Raw genomic sequence first — 23,574 nt, forward strand, 5'->3', positions numbered from 1 at the left:
ATTTCTGTTACAAAACCACAGTAGGATTTTATGAGATATCAGAAAGTACAGTTATTAGATAGAACAAATTAGTATTTACAAACGCATGCATTTTAAGCAACAATTCGTGTGCAGTTTAAAGCAATGATAAAATGATCATTTATTTATAATCATCCATGTTTGATGTTCTGGAGTCCTTGCAGGATAGGTTTCATCTCTTCAAATGTGTCTGAAGTCTTCATAAGGGGCTGGATCCAAGCTGGAGCATAATCTCTGGTTACTTTGTTACATTTTCATTTGTAGCCTAATTAAAAAAAAAAAAAAAAAAGTATTCAATATATTTATTTTTAAATACATTCAAATTATGTTATTTGCAATAATTAAAGATTGATGTATAGGCCTCATTATATTTTTTACAGTCATTTTATGTTATTATTATTTGTTATTTACCTTTCAAAATAGTGTATTATTCTTTTCTGAAAATAGATAGGCCTACAATATAATCAGGGTCCCTAAAAAGTGTAAATAAGAGAAAAAGGGTCCCTAAGTTGATCTGATGACATGTACAATTATTAAAGAATACTATAGCCTAATTATGTGCCCTTATATTTTTACAGTCCATTTTCGCTGATATATCAGTGTTATTTGCATTAATATATATATATATATTCTTTTATTCTGAAAATAGACACAAAAGTAACACAATTCCGTTAAAAAACGCGAAAAAGAGACAAACCGCACGGTCCCCAAGTTGAGCGTCAATAAGAAGCCAGCAAACGCGGAAGTTCGCGTCATTTAAGGTGGAACGGATAGCGTCAATAAGAAGCTGCGAATTAGAAGCTGGATTCAGCCTCCTTGTCTCAGCACGGCCCTGCACAGTCCAGTGCTCGGGGATTTATTTGTTGTCATTTATTTATTACGCCTGCTGTAGCGGGTACGTAGATAGCAAGTAGCCTGGATTCCAACATTCCAACGTCATTACGTTCAGTCCGTTTTGTTGCTGCGCCATATTTTTTTTTTTTTTCCGCGGAACTCACTTCCTCAAAGTGAAACCGAAAGCAATCACATCAGATGACGACGCCATTTCGGGTGATTCGAATTCAACGTCTTCTTCACGTTATGGTAAGTTCGTTAAAACTTTCCATAGCAGTAATATTATATCAATAAGAACATGTCGAACCGTATGTAGATCTGAAACCCCTCAAAGATGTTCGCATAGTATCCTGAAAGCGACGAGAAGGAGAGCAGGGCTGTTTAAACAGGACAGTTCCCATCCACAGGCCTGTAGTAGGGCGTATTAACAACTCTCGCACATTTCTATGTATCTCTCCCTAATCCTACTGACAAACAATGTTATGTATATATATATATATATATATATATATATATATATATATATATATATATATATATATATATAAATATATATATATATATATTTGCCCAGACAGCACACATATGTTGGGCCGATGTCGACACGAACTGGTTTATAATAAAACATTACACACCACTCTCAAGAACAGTTGCAACTTTATTAATATTTATTTCATATTACATGTAGAAATACATTAACATTTACCAGATGCTTTGATCAAAAGTGGATAATTTGGGATTAATTGTAGTCTTTTGCAAATTAACCATAATTTTACTACAGCTTTTGCAGTAAAACCATAGTAAATCAACCATAGTTTTACTGCAATCACCATGGTTTAACTATAAATGTTGCAGTAAAACCATAGTAACTACAAAACCATAACCATTGCTACAGTACTTGCATAGTTAAATGTTGTATAAGTATAGCATTTTTCACAATACTTATTTCAAAGTAGGTTTACAGAAAATGCATGTTATAATATATATATATATATATATATATATATATATATATATATATATATATATATATATATATATATATATATATATAAAATATTTGTTTTGTGTGTTCAATGTTTTGTATGTTCATGGACAGTCGCCGTCGTCTGTAGTTTTTGTGAGTGCTGGTGTCATCTGAAGTCTTCAAAAGTGAGTTTGGATTCAGTTTGGAGCTGGTGTAATCTCTAGTAATCTTGGGATGGGCATCCTGAGAAAGAAACAGAAAAAAAAAAAAAAGTTTAACATAGCTGCTGCTGTTCATATTATTTCAGACTAAAGATTATTTATTTAATCACATATAACTGGAGTGTGTGGTTATTAGATGTGTTGTGTGAATACTAAACTATGTACTTTAATCTAATTTAAACAAAAAAAAAAGTGTGTCCGAGCCCCAAATATTATTAGCAAGGCTATTTCAAAGTAAAATACCAAAAAGTTCTACTTCCTTTAGTGGACTTTGATAAGCCTCACTACAGGCCAAGCACCACAGCTGCTGCTGCACCCATTTGTGCTTATTTTGCTACATATATCTGATTTAATCACAAGTAGGTTTAATAAACGCACATCCAAAAACTTTAGGCAGGTGCTCAATCACATGATACACTTCACCAATCAATAAACAATAATCGACACACTGCCACTAATGCTCTCAAAAATCAGTTTATTGATGAAGTGTTTCATGTGATCCCTTAGTAAATGTAATATTTGTGGAACGTGCATCTCTTTAGAATGGAATACACATGCCACAGTACCATTTCAGTAGGTGGAACATCCTATTTGTAGTATACACTACCGTTAAAAGTTTGGGGTCAGTAAGATATTTTACGTCTCTTCTGCTCACCAATGCTGCCTTTATTTGATCAAAAGGAAGTAAAAAACAGTAATATTGTGAAATATTATTACAATTTAACACAACAGTTTTCTATGTGAATATATTGTGAAATGTAATTTCTGTGATCTAAGCTAATTTTTATTACTCCAGTCTTCAGTGTCACATGATCCTTCAGAAATCATACTGATTTGCTGCTCAATAAACATTTTTTATTATTATCAATGTCTTATCAATTATCAAAAGTTAAAACAAGCATTTCTGTTTCAAATAAACACTGTACTGTTTTAAAACTTTATTTATCAAAAATCCTGAAAAAATGAAGCAACACAGCTGTTTTCAATATTGATAATAATCAGAAAGGTTTCTTCAGAAGCAAATCAGAATATCAAAATGATTTCTGAAGATCATGTGACACTAAAGACAGGAGTAATGATGCTGAAAATACAACTTTACCATCACAGGAATAAATTACTTCTCTAAATATATATTAAAATAGAAAACAGTTAGTTTAAATTGTAGTGAATTGTATACATTTCATTCATTAAACTGTGTTTGCATCTTGGAGATGCATGATGTATGAGGCCTTCTCTGCTGGCCCTATAAAAATAAAATTGTGTGAAAAATGTTTTAAATTGATTATTTAGGTATCATTTTCATTTGTGTTATGTCCACAAATTATCTGTGATTAGTTTAGTTGAGGTTGACCTGGAATATCCTACATAAAAAAAGACTATGGCCAGCATTACAGATAGTGCTACTACCCTTTTGTTGAAAGAAGTCACATCTGATTTGTTACGAGCATTAGTGACAGAATCATCAGCCAATCAAATTTTGACGTTCAATGACAGCACTCCCTCTGGATCTAGTGACATGCCCAGTGCTACCCCCGGTGTTAGACCGCCCTTTTATTTACAGATTTCCAAGGTATGAAAGTGAAATTCAATGAAAAGTAAATGCAGCCTACAACAGATCTTGTTGCCAATCTACTAAAATGCTTTTTCAAGGTGCTCTTTTGCAGACAAAAGAGAATAACTGAGAAAGGGAGACCTACACCTAAACTGAAGGCCAGCAAAGTTTTTATGCACCATTTCAAAGATTGCAACTGCGAGTGCTATGAGTGGCTAACAGTCACCAAGCACAAGTTATTTTGTTGGCCATGATTACTTTTTAATCCGAGTCAAGGGACATTAAATGAGTGCTTTATTATTTGATGAGTATTGTATCATGCACATTGTTATAATGGAGGTCAACCGATTCATCGGTTTTGCTGATTAATCGGCACCGATAGTTGATTTGCGTAACTATCGGTTATCGGCAAAAATCCATGGAGATAGTTTTCCGTGTTGCATTTGTTTTGCCATGTGACACTGCACGCTGCACAGAGTGGGAAACTTCAAACGTGAATTTAAATGCAGCCGTTCACATAGTTTTCCATTAAATAACATTATATTTGTCCCAAATCATTGTAAATTTACATAATGACTTCACCCTAGGCTATAAATTTTGTATTGTGCATTTTTCAGCAAAACGTTGGTCTTTCTGTGACTCTAATACAGTCTGTATGCTAGAGAGCTGTAATACAGATCAGACGTTTTCTTTCCGTTTGTTCTGTTTTTTTAAACACTGAACTTCAAACTCATATATGCCTCAGTTCATTCTTGAAGCAAACTTATGTCCGTTTGGTGATTAAATAAACAGTTTTAGACCACTGCTTGAATTGAATGTGACACGTCTGGTGTGTGTGATAACTGTGACTTCTCAAAGATGCAGCGCTACTTTTCTTAATTTTCTTAAGACACTATCTTTTTGGTTTATCAAATTCATCAAATGAAGCTTTTCTCATTACTTTTGTGCCAGATGCCAAAAACCATTTAAGATCAGGAAAAAAAGTCTCAATCTTAGGCTTGCAAAGGCCTTTAGGACAATCCAAAAAATCATTACATTGTTTAAGTGAGTAAAGTTTTAACTTACTCTCATCACCAGTTGTCTGCATCTGTACAATAGCATAGTCAATATTTGATTATATAAACTCCTCAATATATTCTGTGGTCATGGAAAGCTGTGTTTGCGTTATCTCATTATGAGAATTGCAATCATTATCTGTCTGTACTCCACTAGGGCCTGATACTGACTGTGAAACCCTATTTTTGACACTGCTAACAACAGTCTCCTCAACTGACTCGACAGAATCATGTTTTGAGCCGCCTGCCACATCACTGTCTTCACGTGAGGTATTCCATTCAGCGTTTTCAACAACAGACAGCTCTGACGAAACCGATGCCGTTTTTAAATCATTACCGTGTATCTGGCTGCCCGTTGTTCTCTGCATTAGCAGCGGCGGAAGCTATGCTATTTACATTCACTCTGTTTTTATTAGGACAAGTCTGCCGAACATGCCCAAAATCTCCACATGTGAAACATCTCATTGTCTCAGAACTAATAAAAATCATGTAATCTTTACCGTCAGTGCTCATCTTGACGGAGGAGTTCAGCGCTTCAGTCTGTAAATTCAAAATCATAATCACCTGTCGTCTAAACGACATTACATGTTTAAGCTCAGCATTTTTACAGCCAAGTGGACTCATTTTAATGGGGCTCATTAGTTTACCATGTCTTTTAAGTATTTCCTCTAATTTTTCGCTTCTTACAAACTTTTTTGGTTGGACTTGAGGGGTAGAACAGGCACAAATGTATAATTTATTGTTAAACCATTTTCAATCAAAGTGTCCACCATTTGAACTTCCTTTAGAAAAAACACAACAGGTTATTCATTCGAGATGCCGAACTAATGTTTGCCCCACCGATCACAGCGCTTAAGGCTAATAAGCAGTCTTCCACCGTAACAGTGGGGTCAGATATACATTTACACCCATTTCTAACAGACATACTTGTAAAGTCTCCAGCATTTATCTCCATTACTCGGAGAACGCTGACTAATGTCAGCTAAACGCTTTACAACACTCACAAACAAAATGCCTTTTATCCGACTAAAAGCATATAAAGATTTAAGAAATAAGAAAATAGAAACTCACTCAAGATCGCTCTCATTCACGCCAAACAACTCAGCAATCCTCAAGCATGCACACGTGCACACACAGAGGTAGAGAGAGAGAGAGACAGAGTGAACACACAAGGCACATACACAAAAGACACCTTAGTAGGGCCTGGGACGTAACAATATATAACAATTATAATAATATATGTAATATACAGATTCTACTACTAATAATATAATCTTAAGATAACAGAATCTATATTTTTAGTTTTAGGTTGAGTGTGACTTACGTTTTGATGTCAGGGACTTCTTAAAATTGGTTAAATATATTCTGAAAAAGGCATATTAATGTATTTCATGAGCTTCTTCAGTTCACCTGCATTTCTAAGTAAGTATCTCCCTTCAGAAATGTTGAAATGGAGCTTCACTTCTCTTCTGTATAGTTTCTTTCTGTCCTCCTGAAATCACAGAACAATTTGTATTTTTATTTGTTTACCATGAAATATCAAAACTCATGTGAACTTGTTTTCAGCCGATTACACTCTCCATGTAAGTGACGTCATCTGTCCAGTGAATCAGCCTTTTCCAATAGCTCACTGACAAATCTCCAGCAAAACATTCACAGAGCTATCAAAATCTCTCTCTCTCACACACACACACACACACAAACATAAAGATCTGATTAAAAGCCTAGAGTTTCATAAACAAGAGCTCAATCTATAGTTAGCCTAATGTTAAGTTACCTGAAAACTGTAAGATGCTAACTGACTTTTTCGAAGACACTAAACCATTTCTATAAAATACATTTCAGACAGGAACCACTTTGGCAAGTTTACTTGAGTTTATTGAACACAATTTATCTTTGGCGGTATGGTTCCTTATGGGGGTTCTTGCTCCCAGAATAATTGAACATACAAGAGCTTTAACATTAACCCCCTGGAACCATGAATTAAGAAATACATAACAATTAAGACTTTTAATAAGTCTTTAAAGCAAACAGGGATAATCATATGGATGTGGCAGTGGGACGTCTATCCTGTAGCCTGGTTATGAAGATGGGTGTCTCTCAGCAGTGAGGTCCATACCAGCAAAGATTTTGGAAGCCTTAGGGATCTGAAACAAAGAAGACAACAGCCAAAAGGTGCACAATAATGTGCTAATGCTTATAATGGGGAGGGAGGGTTGCGAGCCATTGAGCATACTTACCAACAGTAGTGGCACGTATATATATATGTCCCGTGTCTAATAGGAGAGTGGTGGTGATTGGAGCAATTTGACAGCTGACCGCATCAGCTGTTCACAGCCTTGCCTCCATGGCCTGACTGAACTAACGCTGCGCTAGATTTGATTGAAACATGTCAATAACAAGTAAGAAATTTGTTTGTATGTAATATTTGTTTGATTTTAGCGACTAAACTTACCTAAAAACAGTGTAAACCGCATCGAGAGACGGAGATAATTGCTTGCCAGTAACGGTTTTTGTGTTGACGTCCCCTTTCCATGGCAACTCTGCTGCCCGCTCGCACAGAACTCACCGCACACACAGCATTTACACAAACAAACATCTAGAAATAAAATATTACCTTTAATAATTTACAGTCTAATTTCAATAATCACTCAATAATGAATTTAAAACTAATTTTGAAGTTCAAAAAACAGCAGCAACAATAGCTCACCGTATGGAGATGGATTCTTTCTGGCAGCCTGTAAAACTGTGAAAAACACGGCGAAAAAGCAGTTAGGACTTCTCTTTAATAATCCGCTTTTACATTTTCCTTCCGAGAAATTGCTGGAAATGCAGGCGTTTAACATTAATTTTAAAAATCGCTACCGTGACTGTTTGAAAATGAGCCACAATCTTTTCGGCTGCCCATAGACTGTATAAAAACACACCGTGTATCTTACTAGTACCTTTTCAGTGTCACAGAACTAACATAGTATTTTTTTAATTATTAAGCTGAAGTGAAATCGTAACGTTACCAGAAAGCCACAGATTTTTTTTTATTTTTTTATTTGTTTAACCAGGAAGGTCCCATTGAGATATAATATATCTTCTACCAGGGAGTCCTGGTCAAGATAGTCAGCACAAAACAAAAATACAAAGTAATACATACCACAACAGAATAAACATACAAAGAATTTCCAAATCTAAAAGACAACACAACCCACAATCAATTACTAAAACATTTACACCGTTCTATAAAAACAGACTTTAAAGTTTTTCTAAAAGAAGTGAGAGATGGAACATATTTCATGTGTAATATACCTTGAAGCTCATTCCACGCATAATAAGCATAGTTAGAGAAGGCTGATCTACCTAGTTCTGTATGGAAAATTTAGTCCTTGAGTAATAGTTTAACTGTTGATGTAGTATTATAGATACTAGTACAGTATATCAATAGATTAGATATATACTGTGGTAATTTACCCAGTAAAGCTTTTAAAATAAAGATCAACATATGATGTTTCCTCCTCAAGCACAGTGAAGTCCAATTTGTCAACTCATATAAATTACAGTGATGTGTTGTGCTCGAATCAGTCACAAATCGTAAAGCAGCATGATAAACAACATCAAATTTTTTCAAAGTATTTAGGGGCGCATGCATATATATTATATCACCATAGTCCAATACTGGCAAAAAGGTACTTTGCACTAATCGTTTTCGAGCAACAAAGGAAAAACATTTTTTCAAACGAAAATAAAAACCCAATCTTGGTCTCAATTTATTTAAAAGTATATCAATATGAGAACTAAAAGTAAATTTATCATCCAGCCAAATTCCAAGATATTTATAGGATGCTACTCTCTCAACCAGAGTACCATCAAAAGTTTTAATCATGAAATCATTTAGTGAAAATCTGGAGCGTGTGAAGATCATGTATTTAGTTTTTTTTATTCATCACCAATTTTAGATTATCAAGTGAAGTCTGAAATAAATTAAAAACATTCTGTAAGGAATCCATTGCCACTTTTATGGATGAAGTCATTGTATAAATGATAGTATCATCTGCATAAAAGTGTACTTTTACAGTCTCTAATCCTAAACCAAGTTCATTTACGTAAATAGAAAATAAAATTGGTCCCAAAATTGAACCTTGAGGGACACCTGTCTTCACTATTAATGGATTAGAAGTGTAACTATCTACAGACACACATTGAGTTCTTACAGTCAAATCATTTGAAAACCACTTTAAAACTGTACTGCTAAAACCTACACATTTAAGCCTTTGCATATTGCAAAAGAAGATCATGAACCACAGAATCAAACACTTTGGATAAATCAATAAACACATAATTTTTTTTTTTTATCCAATCCAGTAATAATGTCAATTGTGAATGACATTGCAGCAGTAATAGTACTATGTCCTTGTCTAAAACCTGACTGAGTTTGACTTAAAATATTATTAATCGATAAATAGTGCTTTAACTGTTCATTTACCAGGGATTCAAACACTTTGGCTGTAACAGATAGTATGGAAATAGGGCAATAATTTTCCAACAAAGTGCAATCTCCACCTTTCAATAATGGACGAATTTCTGCTGACTTCCATGAACTTGGTATCAAACCACTACTTAGACATAAATTTAAAATAGAAGCAATCAGTCTTGCTATCAAGTCCGCAGATAATTTTAGAAAATAAGGCTCTATTTGATCAGGGCCAGCAGATTTTTTATAATCGCAAGTTAACAGAGCTTTACAAACCTGGGATGGAGAAATGGGAAGAAAATTTAAATGGTTTCTTTTACTACTTAAAGGGATTGTCTTTAGACTTGTGAATTCACTCGAGACTGGGTCTGACTGGATAATTTGAATAATTGAAAAGAATCGTCCTGTTAAAACAGACATCACTATCCTTAAAGTGAAAAGTGACGTGACATTCAGCCAAGTATGGTGACCCATACTCAGAATTCATGCTCTGCATTTAACCCATCCAAAGTGCACACACACATCAGTGAACACACACACTGTGAACACACACCCGGACCACTGGACAGCCAGAGCAGTGGACAGCCATTTATGCTGCAGCACCCAGGGAGCAGTTGGGGGTTCGGTACCATGCTCAAGGGCACCTAAGTCGTGGTACTGCCCGTCCAAGATTTGAACCCATAACCCTAGGGTTAGGAGTCAAACTCTCTAACCACTAGGCCACGACTTCCCCAAATATATATAATTTTGAATATATATAAGTACAAAATTCAAATTTAGTTTGACAGCCCTAATAGAAAGTGCAAAGGTGCGTGAGGCGTCATCTTCTTCTTCTTGATTTATGGTGGATTGCAGACAAGTGCATTACTGCAACCTCAATCTCAATTAGGAGAGTCAATGGTCCACTTGAGAGATAGGTGGCGGTAATAATACACTTATAAGTCTGCGATCCACCATAAAACAAGAGGAAGAAGAAGATACCTCACACGCCTGCTGCTGAGAACACACCCAGGAGGACTCGCTCAAGAGAGTTCTAACAGTTCGGACATTGTATGCATTAGAGGTAAAAAAAAGAAAAAAGAAAACAATATAAATACTGTTCAGTTTCTTGCACAGTTTCTTGTTCTTGGTCGTTTTATTGTGGTGTATTTATTGTTTTAGCCGTGATTCCCATCCACTTCTATTATAAGACTGACAAACTGCAATGGTTTGTGTTAAAGATCTTTGTGTGTTCTACTGAATAAACAAAGTCACCTACATTTTGGATGCTCTGGGGGTAAGCAGATAAACATAAAATTTACATTTTTGTGTGAACTATCCTTTTAAGTTAGTGTGTTTATGCATTTTACATTTATTCCAAAATAATAACTCAATAACTCATTTTATTTATGAACTTATTTTCATCTATTCTTTTTAATAGTTAACTTTTAGCTATTGTTTTTTTTTTTTTTGGATCATCAGTCATCAAAGCTTGGTAAATATTGGTCACAGACAAGGAGATTTACTTCAAGTTAACCAAACTAAATTTTATCAAGCTGATTACTCTATAAAAACTCCCACATCAAGATCCCAGATCTTGTTTTTAGGCCATTTCAAGTCTTATTTTGACATAACAAATTGGTTATATCTAAGTGTGGGAGTTGTTTACTTACTTTTTAAATTAGTCTTCCCTTTAATGCCATTATATTGTTCATTCAGACTGATTCACGAACGGAAAGCACATTAACACAAGAGGCGGGATTTATTGCATGTACCAATCACAACAAACATAACCAGTAATATCCAATCATATCGCGATGGAGTCATTCCCTCCTCTCACATGACTTTCCTCCTTTCTCAATTACCACCTAGTAACCGTATGCTTTAGGAGGTCTGTTAAAACTCAGTGGGCTTAGGGGAGGTGAGAGAGACATGGACTCCCCCTGTAACTTTACCTGCTGATGTCACTGTTGGACAGTGCTCCTTTAGAAATATTGTGACTCATTCTTTTTAATTTTATATTTTGTAATATTGCCATTGTTTTATTTTTTATCATCCAATATTTAGAGGAGAAGATGTCTCCTTGCCTCCTCGGAGGAAACGCCCCTGGTACATCATGTTTACACATTGCTTGTTATAATCAAATGATTTGTGAGTGTCTAGAAAGAGTCTGTGAGACATGATAAACATGAACTTCAGTGTTTTGAGCAGTATTGAGAAGTGTAGGGCTGGACGGTATGATGATGGTATATATTGTTAACTCATTATAAATTGTCATCTGTAACAGATTTTCGATTATCCAGGAGTGTAACGTGGTAATGGGCTGCCAAGATGGCGACGGCCTGCTCCGTCCACTTAAGGTTTCAAAAATGCTCTTCAAAAACCTATGGGTGACATCATGGACAATGTGTCCATTTTTTTTTCATTTTTTTTTGTCTATGCCGCAGATGCAGTGAGCGGTGAATATGAGTCACCAGGCATGTCGGGCTTGTCAGTCACTCTTCACCGAGCTGGAGTCAAATAATGTCACGGTTATAGGGTGTATATAATTTAAACTACTTTGTGGGAATTAACAGTAGCTGATGTTCAATTTGCATACTAGTTTGCATACTGCTCTCCTTCTAGTCAACACTGAACTCTTTACTCTTAAAGCTTTACAAAAAAAGTAAAACATGCAGTATAATAAGCAGACATGGCAAAACTGCACTCGGGCACAAATTAACAATATAAAATATTAATGATATCTTACAAAATGAAAAGGAATTACTGGTAATTGTAATTTATAATGAATTAATCATTTTTGTTAATTATAATTTAGATATCATAAACTGTTTAAAATAATTTAGAAACACCTTATTTAAAGTTTAATTGCACCTGCAAGTTGCATTCAATACTAGCCAGTTGGGGGCAGTTATGCTGGGTACACACCAAAAGATAATTGGGCTGATTTTGGGCCGATTTCCTCCTTTCTGACAATCCTAGCTATGTCCCGATTATCTTGATGGTTCTACAGATGATCTTATCAGATTTTCTCTTGGTGTGAGGTGTGTTAAGAGTGTCCGAATCTGATCAGAAGAACATTGGAGCCGGCCTGATCGCGAAATGTAAATATTCAACATGTTTAATATTTACGATCAGAAATCCTGATGTTTGGGGGAACCTCGAGAATAAACACACATGCTTTGGAGATTATCAAGTGAACAAAACAATATCCAATCAGAAAGCGAGACGATTGAAGACAGAAGCAGTTATGGCGCAGCACAAAGTGAAATTGATGTGGACAGCAGAGATGGAGAATTAGCTTGTTGATTTGTGGCAACAGCACAAATTTTTATACAACGTGTTGTGTATTTTCTGTGAAAATCATTGCAATTTCTTCCTGCATATCGTCTGCCATGCTTATTCTGAAGTATCACGAGATTTTGCTAGATTTCCTTTGTTCACAGTTGAGACTTTGGTTGAAAATCTGTTCATGTGTGGTGTGCTGTCTGTCACATCATGGCACACCACACACTATAGGAGCAAAACGGTTAATTCTAGGATATTTTATCCTCATGTTTGTGGTCTATCACATTTTGAAAATTGTATAAGATGTAAAAAACAATATTTTGGTGTGTACCCAGCATTAATCGGAAAGTCGATGTAATAAATAAATAATTTAGCAAATAAAAGAAAAAGACAAATCAAACAAGGTGAAGTACAAAAAAAAGTAGTCAAAATACATCACAAAACCCTGCATTTTAAAAATGGTAGGATTCCACATTTTACTAGTACTGTACCGATACTTTAAGAATGTGTTACAATAACAGTTGTACTTCCTGAGTTGTGTTGATCTGTGAGAGCAGGATAGTGTGTGAGCAGCACTCTGCTTCCACTCCCTGCATGAACAGTAGCCGTGCCAAATTTATTTATCCATGCAATGCAGGGCTGCTCAAACTTATTGACAATTTAAGAGTGGGTAAGAAACATGCATACATGATAAAATAAATGTATGGCTGCATCCAAAATCGCATATTCTCTTGGGTAGGTATACATAGTAGGAAAGTAGGACATTTTGGATGCAGCCAGACTTACTGTCTTATCAAGGTAAACATTTTAACATTATCAGCCACTTCGGTCACTGTGCCTTCTCACTTCTGATCACCAGCAAGAACTGAAATTTTATTGTAACGAAGTATGTGTATGCTCTTTGTTTCCACATACAGGCCTGAAATCAAATACCTCATCTAGGAAAAAGAGATGCAGAAGAACAGCCTGCAAAATGAGTGTGTATGAGGAGAGAGAGCAGGAGAATCCTGTTGATGCTCAGAGAGCAGCTTCTCCAGGATACAGCTATGTATCTATGAAGAGTAACAACTCCATGTTTCAGCCCCCTGGGCTCAGTGATGTTGACGCTCAGAGAGCAGCATCTCCAGGATTCAGCGGTGTGTCTGTGAAGAGTAACAACTCCATGTTTCAGCCCCCTGGGCTCAGTTATGTTGATGCTCAGAGAGCAGCATCTCCAGGATTCAGCAGTGTGTCTATGAAGAGTAACAACTCCATGTTTCACCCCCCTGGGCTCACTGATGTTGACGCTCAGAGAGCAGCATCTCCAGGATTCAGCAGTGTGTCTGTAAAGAGTAACAACTCCATGTTTCAGCCCCCTGGGCTCAGTTATGTTGATGCTCAGAGAGCAGCATCTCCAGGATTCAGCGGTGTGTCTGTGAAGAGTAACAACTCCATGTTTCTGCCCCCTGGGCTCAGTTATGTTGATGCTCAGAGAGCAGCATCTCCAGGATTCAGCAGTGTGTCTATGAAGAGTAACAACTCCATGTTTCAGCCCCCTGGGCTCAGTGATGTTGACGCTCAGAGAGCAGCATCTCCAGGATTCAGCGGTGTGTCTGTGAAGAGTAACAACTCCATGTTTCAGCCCCCTGGGCTCAGTTATGTTGATGCTCAGAGAGCAGCATCTCCAGGATTCAGCAGTGTGTCTATGAAGAGTAACAGCTCCATGTTTCAGCCCCCTGGGCTCAGTTATGTTGATGCTCAGAGAGCAGCTTCTCCAGGATACAGCTATGTATCTATGAAGAGTAACAACTCCATGTTTCAGCCCCCTGGTCTCAGTGATGTTGACGCTCAGAGAGCAGCATCTCCAGGATTCAGCGGTGTGTCTGTAAAGAGTAACAACTCCATGTTTCAGCCCCCTGGGCTCACTGATGTTGACGCTCAGAGAGCAGCATCTCCAGGATTCAGCGGTGTGTCTATGAAGAGTAACAACTCCATGTTTCACCCCCCTGGGCTCACTGATGTTGACGCTCAGAGAGCAGCATCTCCAGGATTCAGCAGTGTGTCTATGAAGAGTAACAACTCCATGTTTCAGCCCCCTGGGCTCAGTTATGTTGACACTCAGAGAGCAGCATCTCCAGGATACAGCGGTGTGTCTGTAAAGAGTAACAACTCCATGTTTCACCCCCCTGGGCTCAGTTATGTTGACACTCAGAGAGCAGCATCTCCAGGATACAGCGGTGTGTCTATGAAGAGTAACAACTCCATGTTTCAGCCCCCTGGGCTCAGTTATGTTGATGCTCAGAGAGCAGCATCTCCAGGATTCAGCGGTGTGTCTGTAAAGAGTAACAACTCCATGTTTCACCCCCCTGGTCTCAGTTATGTTGACACTCAGAGAGCAGCATCTCCAGGATTCAGCGGTGTGTCTATGAAGAGTAACAACTCCATGTTTCACCCCCCTGGGCTCACTGATGTTGACGCTCAGAGAGCAGCATCTCCAGGATTCAGCAGTGTGTCTATGAAGAGTAACAACTCCATGTTTCAGCCCCCTGGGCTCAGTTATGTTGACACTCAGAGAGCAGCATCTCCAGGATACAGCGGTGTGTCTATGAAGAGTAACAACTCCATGTTTCAGCCCCCTGGGCTCAGTTATGTTGATGCTCAGAGAGCAGCATCTCCAGGATTCAGCGGTGTGTCTGTAAAGAGTAACAACTCCATGTTTCACCCCCCTGGTCTCAGTTATGTTGATGCTCAGAGAGCAGCATCTCCAGGATTCAGCAGTGTGTCTGTGAAGAGTAACAACTCCATGTTTCACCCCCCTGGGCTCAGTTATGTTAATGCTCAGAGAGCAGCATCTCCAGGATTCAGCTGTGTGTCTATGAAGAGTAACAACTCCATGTTTCACCCCCCTGGTCTCAGTGATGTTGACGCTCAGAGAGCAGCATCTCCAGGATTCAGCAGTGTGTCTGTAAAGAGTAACAACTCCATGTTTCACCCCCCTGGGCTCACTGATGAACTTGCTGTGACTTCTGACACTGTGTGAGTATCATGATGTTGGATGTAAATAATTTAACATTTAGGTTATTTTCTCGGAACATGACTATGTTAATAATAGTAAAATGTTTCTAATTAAGGTTAACACCTGCATAATCTCTGAAATTAAAACTGCAAATAAACTTACTTCAGTAAAATAATTAGTGACTTAGTGAGTGAAATAACATACAGCCAAGTATGGTGACCCATACTCAGAATTCGTGCTCTGCATTTAACCCATCCAAAGTGCACACACACAGCAGTGAACACACACACAAACAACCCTAGGGTTAGGAGTCAAATTCTCTAACCGCTAAGCCAAGACTTCCCTGTCCTAATAATAAAAGATAAGATGTGCTTTTGTTTACAGTCAGTGTGTTAGACAACATTCTTATTTATTTTCTGGTGATGAAGTGTAGCGTGTGGAAGAGGGCAAGCATGACTTCATAATGTACAACATGTTCCTGGATTAACATCCTTGTTGATCCTGGAACAACATACCAATCAACCAATCAGAATTGAGATATAACTTTTCAGGAAATATCTGTTTTAGGCTTACAATCAGGGTTAGGTGCTTCTGCACCCTTGTTAATTAGTTATTATTTCCCACTGATTTAGGAATAAATTATGGGTAGAGTTAGGTTTAGGGGTAGGGATTGGGTTAAGTCTATATTTTTGGACAACAATGTTGATCCAGGATCATCAAAAGATGTTGATCCAGGAACATGTCTTACTTGGCAAAATCATGGTGATTGTGGAAGAGAAACCCTCTACTGACATCTTGGCAATTTATTTGAATGAATTATCGATCGAGAGATGACAGTTGTGTGTGTGAGTTACCTGCTTCTGTGCGTCACGATGTACAAACAATAAAGCTGTTTAGTTATTCCCATTTTACCTCATTGCTGAGGAATATAATATAGCGATCGTAGGGCTGGGTGAATTTGCAAAAAAAAAGAATTATCTAGATTTTTCCAGAATGTTTGACCGATTAGTCGACTTGAAAATGTAACTACAACATGATTCAAGTTACTTTTTCTTTATTATCCCTCTAGTTAAAGAAAATTATATTCCAAGTGAAGCACACATGATGTTAAACGAATCACTTGTTAAATATTTTTGCAGAAAAGATGCAAAAGCCTATACATATAGTGTATTCAGAAATAATATGAGGGAAATAAGTCAATTTAATTCAAATTCAAAATTACTGAAGGTATAACCAGGGCTGGGAAGATAATTTTAAAAATGTATTTCACTACAGATTACAAAATACATGCTTTAAAAAGTAATCAGTAACGTATTTCTTTAGATTACTCGGGTTTAGTAACTTAATCTAAATTAAGAGTACTTTGAAATACTTAAGCTTTGTAACACAAAGGATCATATTAACTTGATGTCTTGTTTTTATGCTTTCCAACATCTACCAGTCATAAGATTTGTGTTTTCTTTGCATTTTATTTTTAAGAACATCAATTTTCCACAAAATTTCTATGAACAACAAAAAAAGTTATGTAATTTCAATCTTCCAATCAATATTAATTCAATTTGAATACAATGAATGGGATTCCGAGGCATTTCATGCTGCATTCCAAATGAATCCAGACACACCAAACATATAATAAAAGTAGCAAAATAACTGGCATAGTTGTCCAAGTTATACAATAGATTTGTTTAATGAATGGACCAAACTTTAAGTGAAAAAGAGTCACAAAATAATTGCTGAGTCAAAAGTGCTGAGTCAAAATGTCGTTGTTAATGATGCTTTTGGGAAACACACTTCAGGTGTTGCAAAATTTCAGAATCCCTGGTAGCCCTTTGGGCAGGCATTCTTCAGGTTTTGTTTGCCAAAAATGAATTTAAATAGGTCGAACCAAAAAAAGACATTAGCTGAACTTTTCACTATGGACAAATCATCATGATTCAATAAACTTCTGATGCGATGAAATTCACAATACAAATTACACCATAAAATTTTCCTACAATTTATTTATACATTTATTACAAAATAAGTTATAAGACAAATTATAAATGAAAATGTGTCATTTTATAATTAGACAAAAGACAAAATGCTGCATATTTCTTTGTAAAATTGAAATATTAAATAATAAAACTAACTTGAAATTTTAAAACAAATCCTAGTAAATAAAAAAATCAAAACTAAAAGAAATAACCAAATGTAAAAATCTATTTTAAATCAGAGGAAATCATTTGAATTACTATCCAACAAAAGATGCTAAGTACATGTTATGATTGTATAATTAAAAGCTGTGAAGTAAAAACAGAATGGTCCGATTTTACCTTTGTGAATGAGACATGTGACATTTTATCCTTTTTAACTTATAAACTCCTTGAGATTTTAAAGTTAGTTTAATAGTATTTAAATTCAAGTTTTAAAAAATGTTTTAAATGCTTAAATTATTTTTATGAATTAATAATATGTTATCATGTTTTTCTTACAGAAAATAAGTGTTTATTCTTTAAGAAAATAAGGGCAAAAATAAGGGACGATCCAAATATTTGTTTTGGTTCACCTGTTTATGTAGGCTACAATTATTAAATAAATAAATAAATAAATAAATAAAGTCATTTATTTAAATGCCATCGGCATGAGTAATTTTGACCATTATAGAATTGTGATTTTAAAGATTAGTGATTTAGGAGGTGAAAATACTGTGAAATTACAAATGGCAATGGATTTTAGAGCATAACAATCGAAGGTTTATGAAACATTAGCCAATAAAGCATTTTTTAAACAATGGAACTTAAAGCTGTGAACTAAAATATTATTTCAACCATAGCCTGTGAATAAATAAAATGCATACTTTTCATAACATTTCATTATTCATAAAATGCATAAAGTTTCTGGTGTTTGGATTTGTACTTCAATATAATGAGCTCCAAGTTTAAGAATAGCCCTAGACTAGTTTCTCTCTCTCTCTCTCTCTCTCTCTCTCTCTCTCTCTCTATTTAATTCTCTATTTAACAGCATTAGCTCAATGAAATACGTCTTCCTTCAGTTAGAATGAATGTTTTCCTGCCTTGCTAAATCTTGGGCTCGTGATCAATAAGTTTTATTCGCCTCAATCTGATTTCAAACTGCAGAGAGTGAAGCTGCGTCAGTTATAGCAGAGTCCCGCGCGCTGTGAGGGGAGCAGCTGATGAGGATTCTGCTTGGTCTTAAAGCCTTCTGCAAACACCCAAAATCACAAATAACATGAATTTCATAAAATAATGATTAATTATCAATTGATAATTTGTTATTACCATTATGGTCTTGTGAAAATAATTATATGGGCTGCGAGAAAATATCGAATACAAAGAGTAGTGCTGCTGAGTGCAGGCATGTTTCAGCCCAGTAACACACCATTCCTCAGAGCCAAAACATCGACCGAATTGAGTTGAGCTGGAGGGGGCTGGGTTTTTTGGGGGTAGTTATGTATGGCTTGTGGGGGTCGAGATAAAGGTGTGAATCTCTTGTTTTTTCATGCACAGTGTCTTATGAGGGTGAACTTGCCGAACGGGTTTGGTTATACACAAAAAAATGGTCTGCCCCCACGTAAGATTTTTCTAGTTCTCGTTCATTTGTTATATTCAATTAATCAGAGGTTTATATTAAATTTACATAACCAAGTCTTAATATTTCGCGCTCAAGGACATGCATTAAGTTTGCCATAAAGCTCATGCAGAAGTAGCCTATTAAATGTGAAAAATTTGACAATTTAATTATTTATTTATAAACAAATGTTTTCTTGTCAGCTGCAAAGATGAAATTCACAGTGCTGGCTCTCTCCGACCAGAGAAATGCAACATTCACAGATTACACAATGCTTTCGTTTTCATTTAAAAGACATTTCAAGCTTTCTGTAGATATATTTTTATTGTATGTGAGACACCATAATTTTATCAGGAAAAAAAAATAAAGTGATGGCCTCCCTGTCGGATTAATAATTCTAAATATTTTATATTTATTTACACTTGAATATTAATATTTATTTACATTTTGCATATGTATTACAAAGTAAATAATTTTTTACATGCAATTATCCAAAATAAAACCAAACAAGATTTGTAATGAAGATCAAACAAATAAGAATAAATGCTGCACATCCAGCATTAAACATGCAGTGCAAATCCTGCACATATTTTGCACACCTGCATTTAAATGCAGCTGCAATTGTTTTTTATTAAATTATATGAAAGCAAGTAGGGCTGGGTGATAAATCGATTTTATCGATTAACTCAAATGTGTAATTCACATCGGTTTGTTTGAAGGAAAATCGGTTTTCTATTTAACATCCACTGACGCTCCACTCAGGCTCCCGTAGTTCCGAGTGAGCTCAACCCTCCCCACGTGTCTGACACAGACACAAGTATGAGAGGAGCGGGGTGATTCTGACTGGAGCAAGGAGCGGATGTTTTTAAGAGTCTGAGCGTCGCGGTTTTCACTCGCTCATAGAGCGCTCCATCACGAGAACAAATCCATGCCAACAGCACTTAATATAACTGCATATTCAGCAACAATTCATGTTAAATATATTTAGCTAGCTCGATCAGAAGATTACAATGACTGCAATAGTCGAGAGGGATGTTACAGGCTATAGGAGTTTGTCTGTTTCTTTTACTGATTATTTTTCGGGTTAAAGCATGATTTAAACAGATACAGCACATTCAATCGCTTTCGCAATAATGCATTCAAACAAATGTACAGTGCAAACAAATGTACTGCATTATCAGTATCTGATTTGTAATGATTTTGAAATCTTTAAGAACTTCATCGATCTTTTTAGATAAAATGTACTGTTATTTTCATCACAAACTAAATTTGCACCGCAGAAAACAGCAATTAAAGATTTAATGCTTACAATGTTATTAGTTTGGCATGTGATAGGGGGAAAAAATTTACACACAATAGGCTAAGCCACTTTGAAACTCTCCTGTTATTATTTTTTTATTTAATTTTTTTTTATAGGCTACGTTATGAACATAACATTTCAAACATACTGAGATACTTTATCCACAGAGTGAAGTCAGAGTGTATTTCTGGTATCAGGGAGCCCGGATCGGAGTGATTATTAAATGCTCTGAGTGCGGAGGAGAAGTTGTTGCTGCTCACAGACTCTGCTGCCGAGTGGGGCGTGCAGAAAACTCTCGCGTTGACAGTGACTGCTCCATTTTCAAATAATTTATATATATAAAAAAAAACTAAACCAGCAGCATAAAGAGATGCAAATATAGACTACAACGGGGTCTACAGCTTATTCTAAACTTCTGTTTCGTTTAATTGAAGGGGTCATATGATGTTGCTAAAAAGCACATTATTTTGTGTATTTGGTGAAGTGAAATGTGTTTATTCAGTTTAATGTTCAAAAAACATTATTTTCCACATACTGTACATAATTGTTTCTCCTCTATGCCCTGCCTCCTGAAACATGTCGATTTTTAGAAAGCTGAAGTGTGACATCTGTAAATATAATTTAAATTCAAGTCTCACACACTTCAGTGCTATTAGAATTGAAAATAAATGTTCGCTTTGAACTGGAATCATGGTGGAATATACTGTAATGTGCACTTTGAAGGACACTTACATTCGAATAGAACAAACGTCTGAAGGCATAAGAGAAACATACAAAATGTGCAGAGCAGCGGGCATGAGGACTGGAATTGAGAACCACTACTCTACATTGCTCAAAAGTCACATTTAAATTATCAGTGGCACATCCTTTACAAATGTAAACGTCCTTACAGTCTGTGAGTCCGAAGCACCAGCATTGTTGCCTTCTCTCCTAGGATTAGGAAACAGTCCTCCATAAAATGTGTTGCACACATTTAAATATTTGAGTTGAACTGTTCTGGAACAGTGTTGTAAATAAAACTTTACCACTGTGTCCTCTTTTGGAAGGCCAAACTAATTATTTTCACTTTCACAATGAATCAGTGTCTCGCCGACGGCAACAGCGAGAATCATAGTTACGCCTTTGGGCGGCATTATGCAAATCTTTGCACATCGTAACGTAGAAATGCAGGGGTGTGTTTAAACGAGTCATTTTAAGAGGCAGTGGATATTTTCTTTTTTTTATAAAGAATATCTCTTTGCATTTGAGACTTTAGTCTTTGCAAATTTACAGACCTTGTCTGTTCACAAAGCGCTTGTAACACTCCAAACAGAATGGAAAACTTGACATCGCATCATATGACTCCTTTAAATGTACAATAAGGATTCTATCATAAGCATGCATAAAACATATACAATGCAAAAGACAATATACAAGAACAGGAATAATATACACAATGACTGGAGGATTTGCGCATTCATTCAAAGGTTTGCCTATTAATTAATTAGAGAGGGGTCAATTTCTATGGACATTTTGTGTCTTTCCTATAAGGAAAATTGCTTTGCCCACATTCATTTGAGCAGTAAAACCAGGGTTATCATATGATTGGATCAAATATGATTTGTCTTTGGTTGCCATGGAACCAGGGGCCTGTTCTGCCTTTTTGAGGTGTTAGTTGCATTTCGTGGGAAGGGTCCAAAGACCCTCATAGTTTGCTTGTTGGTTCAGTGATGGGTCTTAGGGGTTATTTGTAGAATAAATCTAATTTGTCCACAAGCTACATCACCCTTCTTCTAATGAACACAAAAGAAGGTTTTTGTGTATTTTGAAGATATTTTGAATAATGTTGGTAACCAAACATTTGCTGGTAGCTATCGACTTATCAAGCTATTTTATTTCCATACGGTGGAAGTCGATGGCTACTGTTAACTGTTTGGTTACCAACATTCTCCATAATATCATCTTTTGTGTTTTCTCTTGTGAAGTAATGAGTTTATAGACACAGAGTGGTTTTCCTGAGTTAAATAGCATTACATGACATGTTTTTTCACAAGCTGTTTCATTAATCGTCTTTCCACAGTTGAAACATGATTACGTTATGCATTATACATTTCAGTAAATTGCACCTTCAGCATATCTTCTGATATTCATTCATGTTTATGTGTTCTATAATGAGTAGTAAAGTAAGAGAGATGATCCGTTCAGGTTCATGTGTTTCTGCTTGAACAGAAATTAATCTTTAGCAATCTGCAGATTTCTAAAGATTTCAAGTACTGTTTGGAATTTGTGACAATTGACAATATAAAAGATGAAACCCTGTTAATATCAAAATAATAAAGAAAGCATCTTATTGTGATTTCTGGATGGGAAGCGTGCTACAAATAATGTTACGTGAAGTTAAGTTATTTTATATGTTTAATATGTTTGTAAAACTATTGAATCTTTGAAAGGTGATTCCTCAGGTGCTGTAACATTTTCATCTGCATATTGGATACCCGTCTTCAGCCACTCCTGGATTATTTTTTAGATAGACAAAATGATTCCAAATAGCCTAGTTTACATTTTCAGTCGAAGTCTGGGAGATTGCCTGGTTCCACCATGTTTACATTTTGAAAGTTTCACAATGAGCCGTTCCCATACAATCACCAGTGAACTCAGCTAGTAATAGCCTCACTGAGCATTGAGCACAGAGCATTAGTCTAAAATACTAATTTTCACGTTTTTCAACCATAAGACATGTTCACACCCATGTTAATGTTAATTAATTGGAGCAAACCTTTAATTAGCAGAAAAACAATATTTCTCTCTTTTCCTCAGTATTATCAACAGGAAGAGAAAGAGAGCAGCTTCCCCACTGCAGCCCCCTGATCTCAGTGATGGATCAGTGGCATTTGATCCTGTGTGAGTATATTCATGTAAAGTGAGAAAAATCAATGTACAAAATATACACAAGAGATACTATTACATTTTAATTTTATTTTAGCAATGAAGTTCTTTAGACAAAGAATAAATGGAAATTGTGTTCTCTTTTTTAACAGCAAATATAACACTAAAATGAAAATAATACAAAGTAAATTGAAAGGAAACAGTTAATAGGCTCTTTGTTAAACACTGTACATATGTTTTGTTAAATAGTGCTCCTGTGTGCTTCTCTGTGTCTTTTACCTTTTTGTCTAATTACACAAAAAAATATGGGACACAGTGGGATTTCTGTATTAGTGTTATATTGACAGTATTATTAAAGAAATTATAAATGAGCCTATCAATTAAACACTCTTTCTAAAAGTGGTTGTAGAATGATTTAAAATAAAATCATTTAATATTAGATACATTAAATAATTGTATTTTGATAAAGGT

The 23,574-nt window shown here is 35.8% G+C and overlaps 1 protein-coding gene across 15 annotated transcripts in view; it reads left to right on the forward strand.

Moving 5' to 3' along the window:
- Positions 1-941: 941 nt before the first annotated feature.
- LOC127944675 (NACHT, LRR and PYD domains-containing protein 12) overlaps positions 942-23,574 on the forward strand; it is an 83,544-nt gene continuing 60,911 nt past the window's right edge. For 8 of the 15 annotated variants that reach the window (XM_052540832.1, XM_052540840.1, XM_052540875.1 and 5 more), the window contains exons 1-3: positions 943-1,101; positions 13,294-15,391; positions 23,035-23,118. In XM_052540832.1, the coding sequence (XP_052396792.1) occupies positions 13,350-15,391; positions 23,035-23,118 (2,126 nt within the window). In that variant the 5' untranslated portion in view covers positions 943-1,101; positions 13,294-13,349. Of the gene's footprint in view, positions 1,102-1,951; positions 2,005-4,804; positions 4,918-13,293; positions 15,392-23,034; positions 23,119-23,574 lie in introns of all 15 variants that reach the window. The other 7 variants (XM_052540902.1, XM_052540944.1, XM_052540936.1 and 4 more) reach the window with 5 other exon arrangements.

Source organism: Carassius gibelio, chromosome A3 (genome assembly GCF_023724105.1).
Source record: "Carassius gibelio isolate Cgi1373 ecotype wild population from Czech Republic chromosome A3, carGib1.2-hapl.c, whole genome shotgun sequence".
NCBI classification, from domain to species: Eukaryota; Metazoa; Chordata; class Actinopteri; order Cypriniformes; family Cyprinidae; genus Carassius; species Carassius gibelio.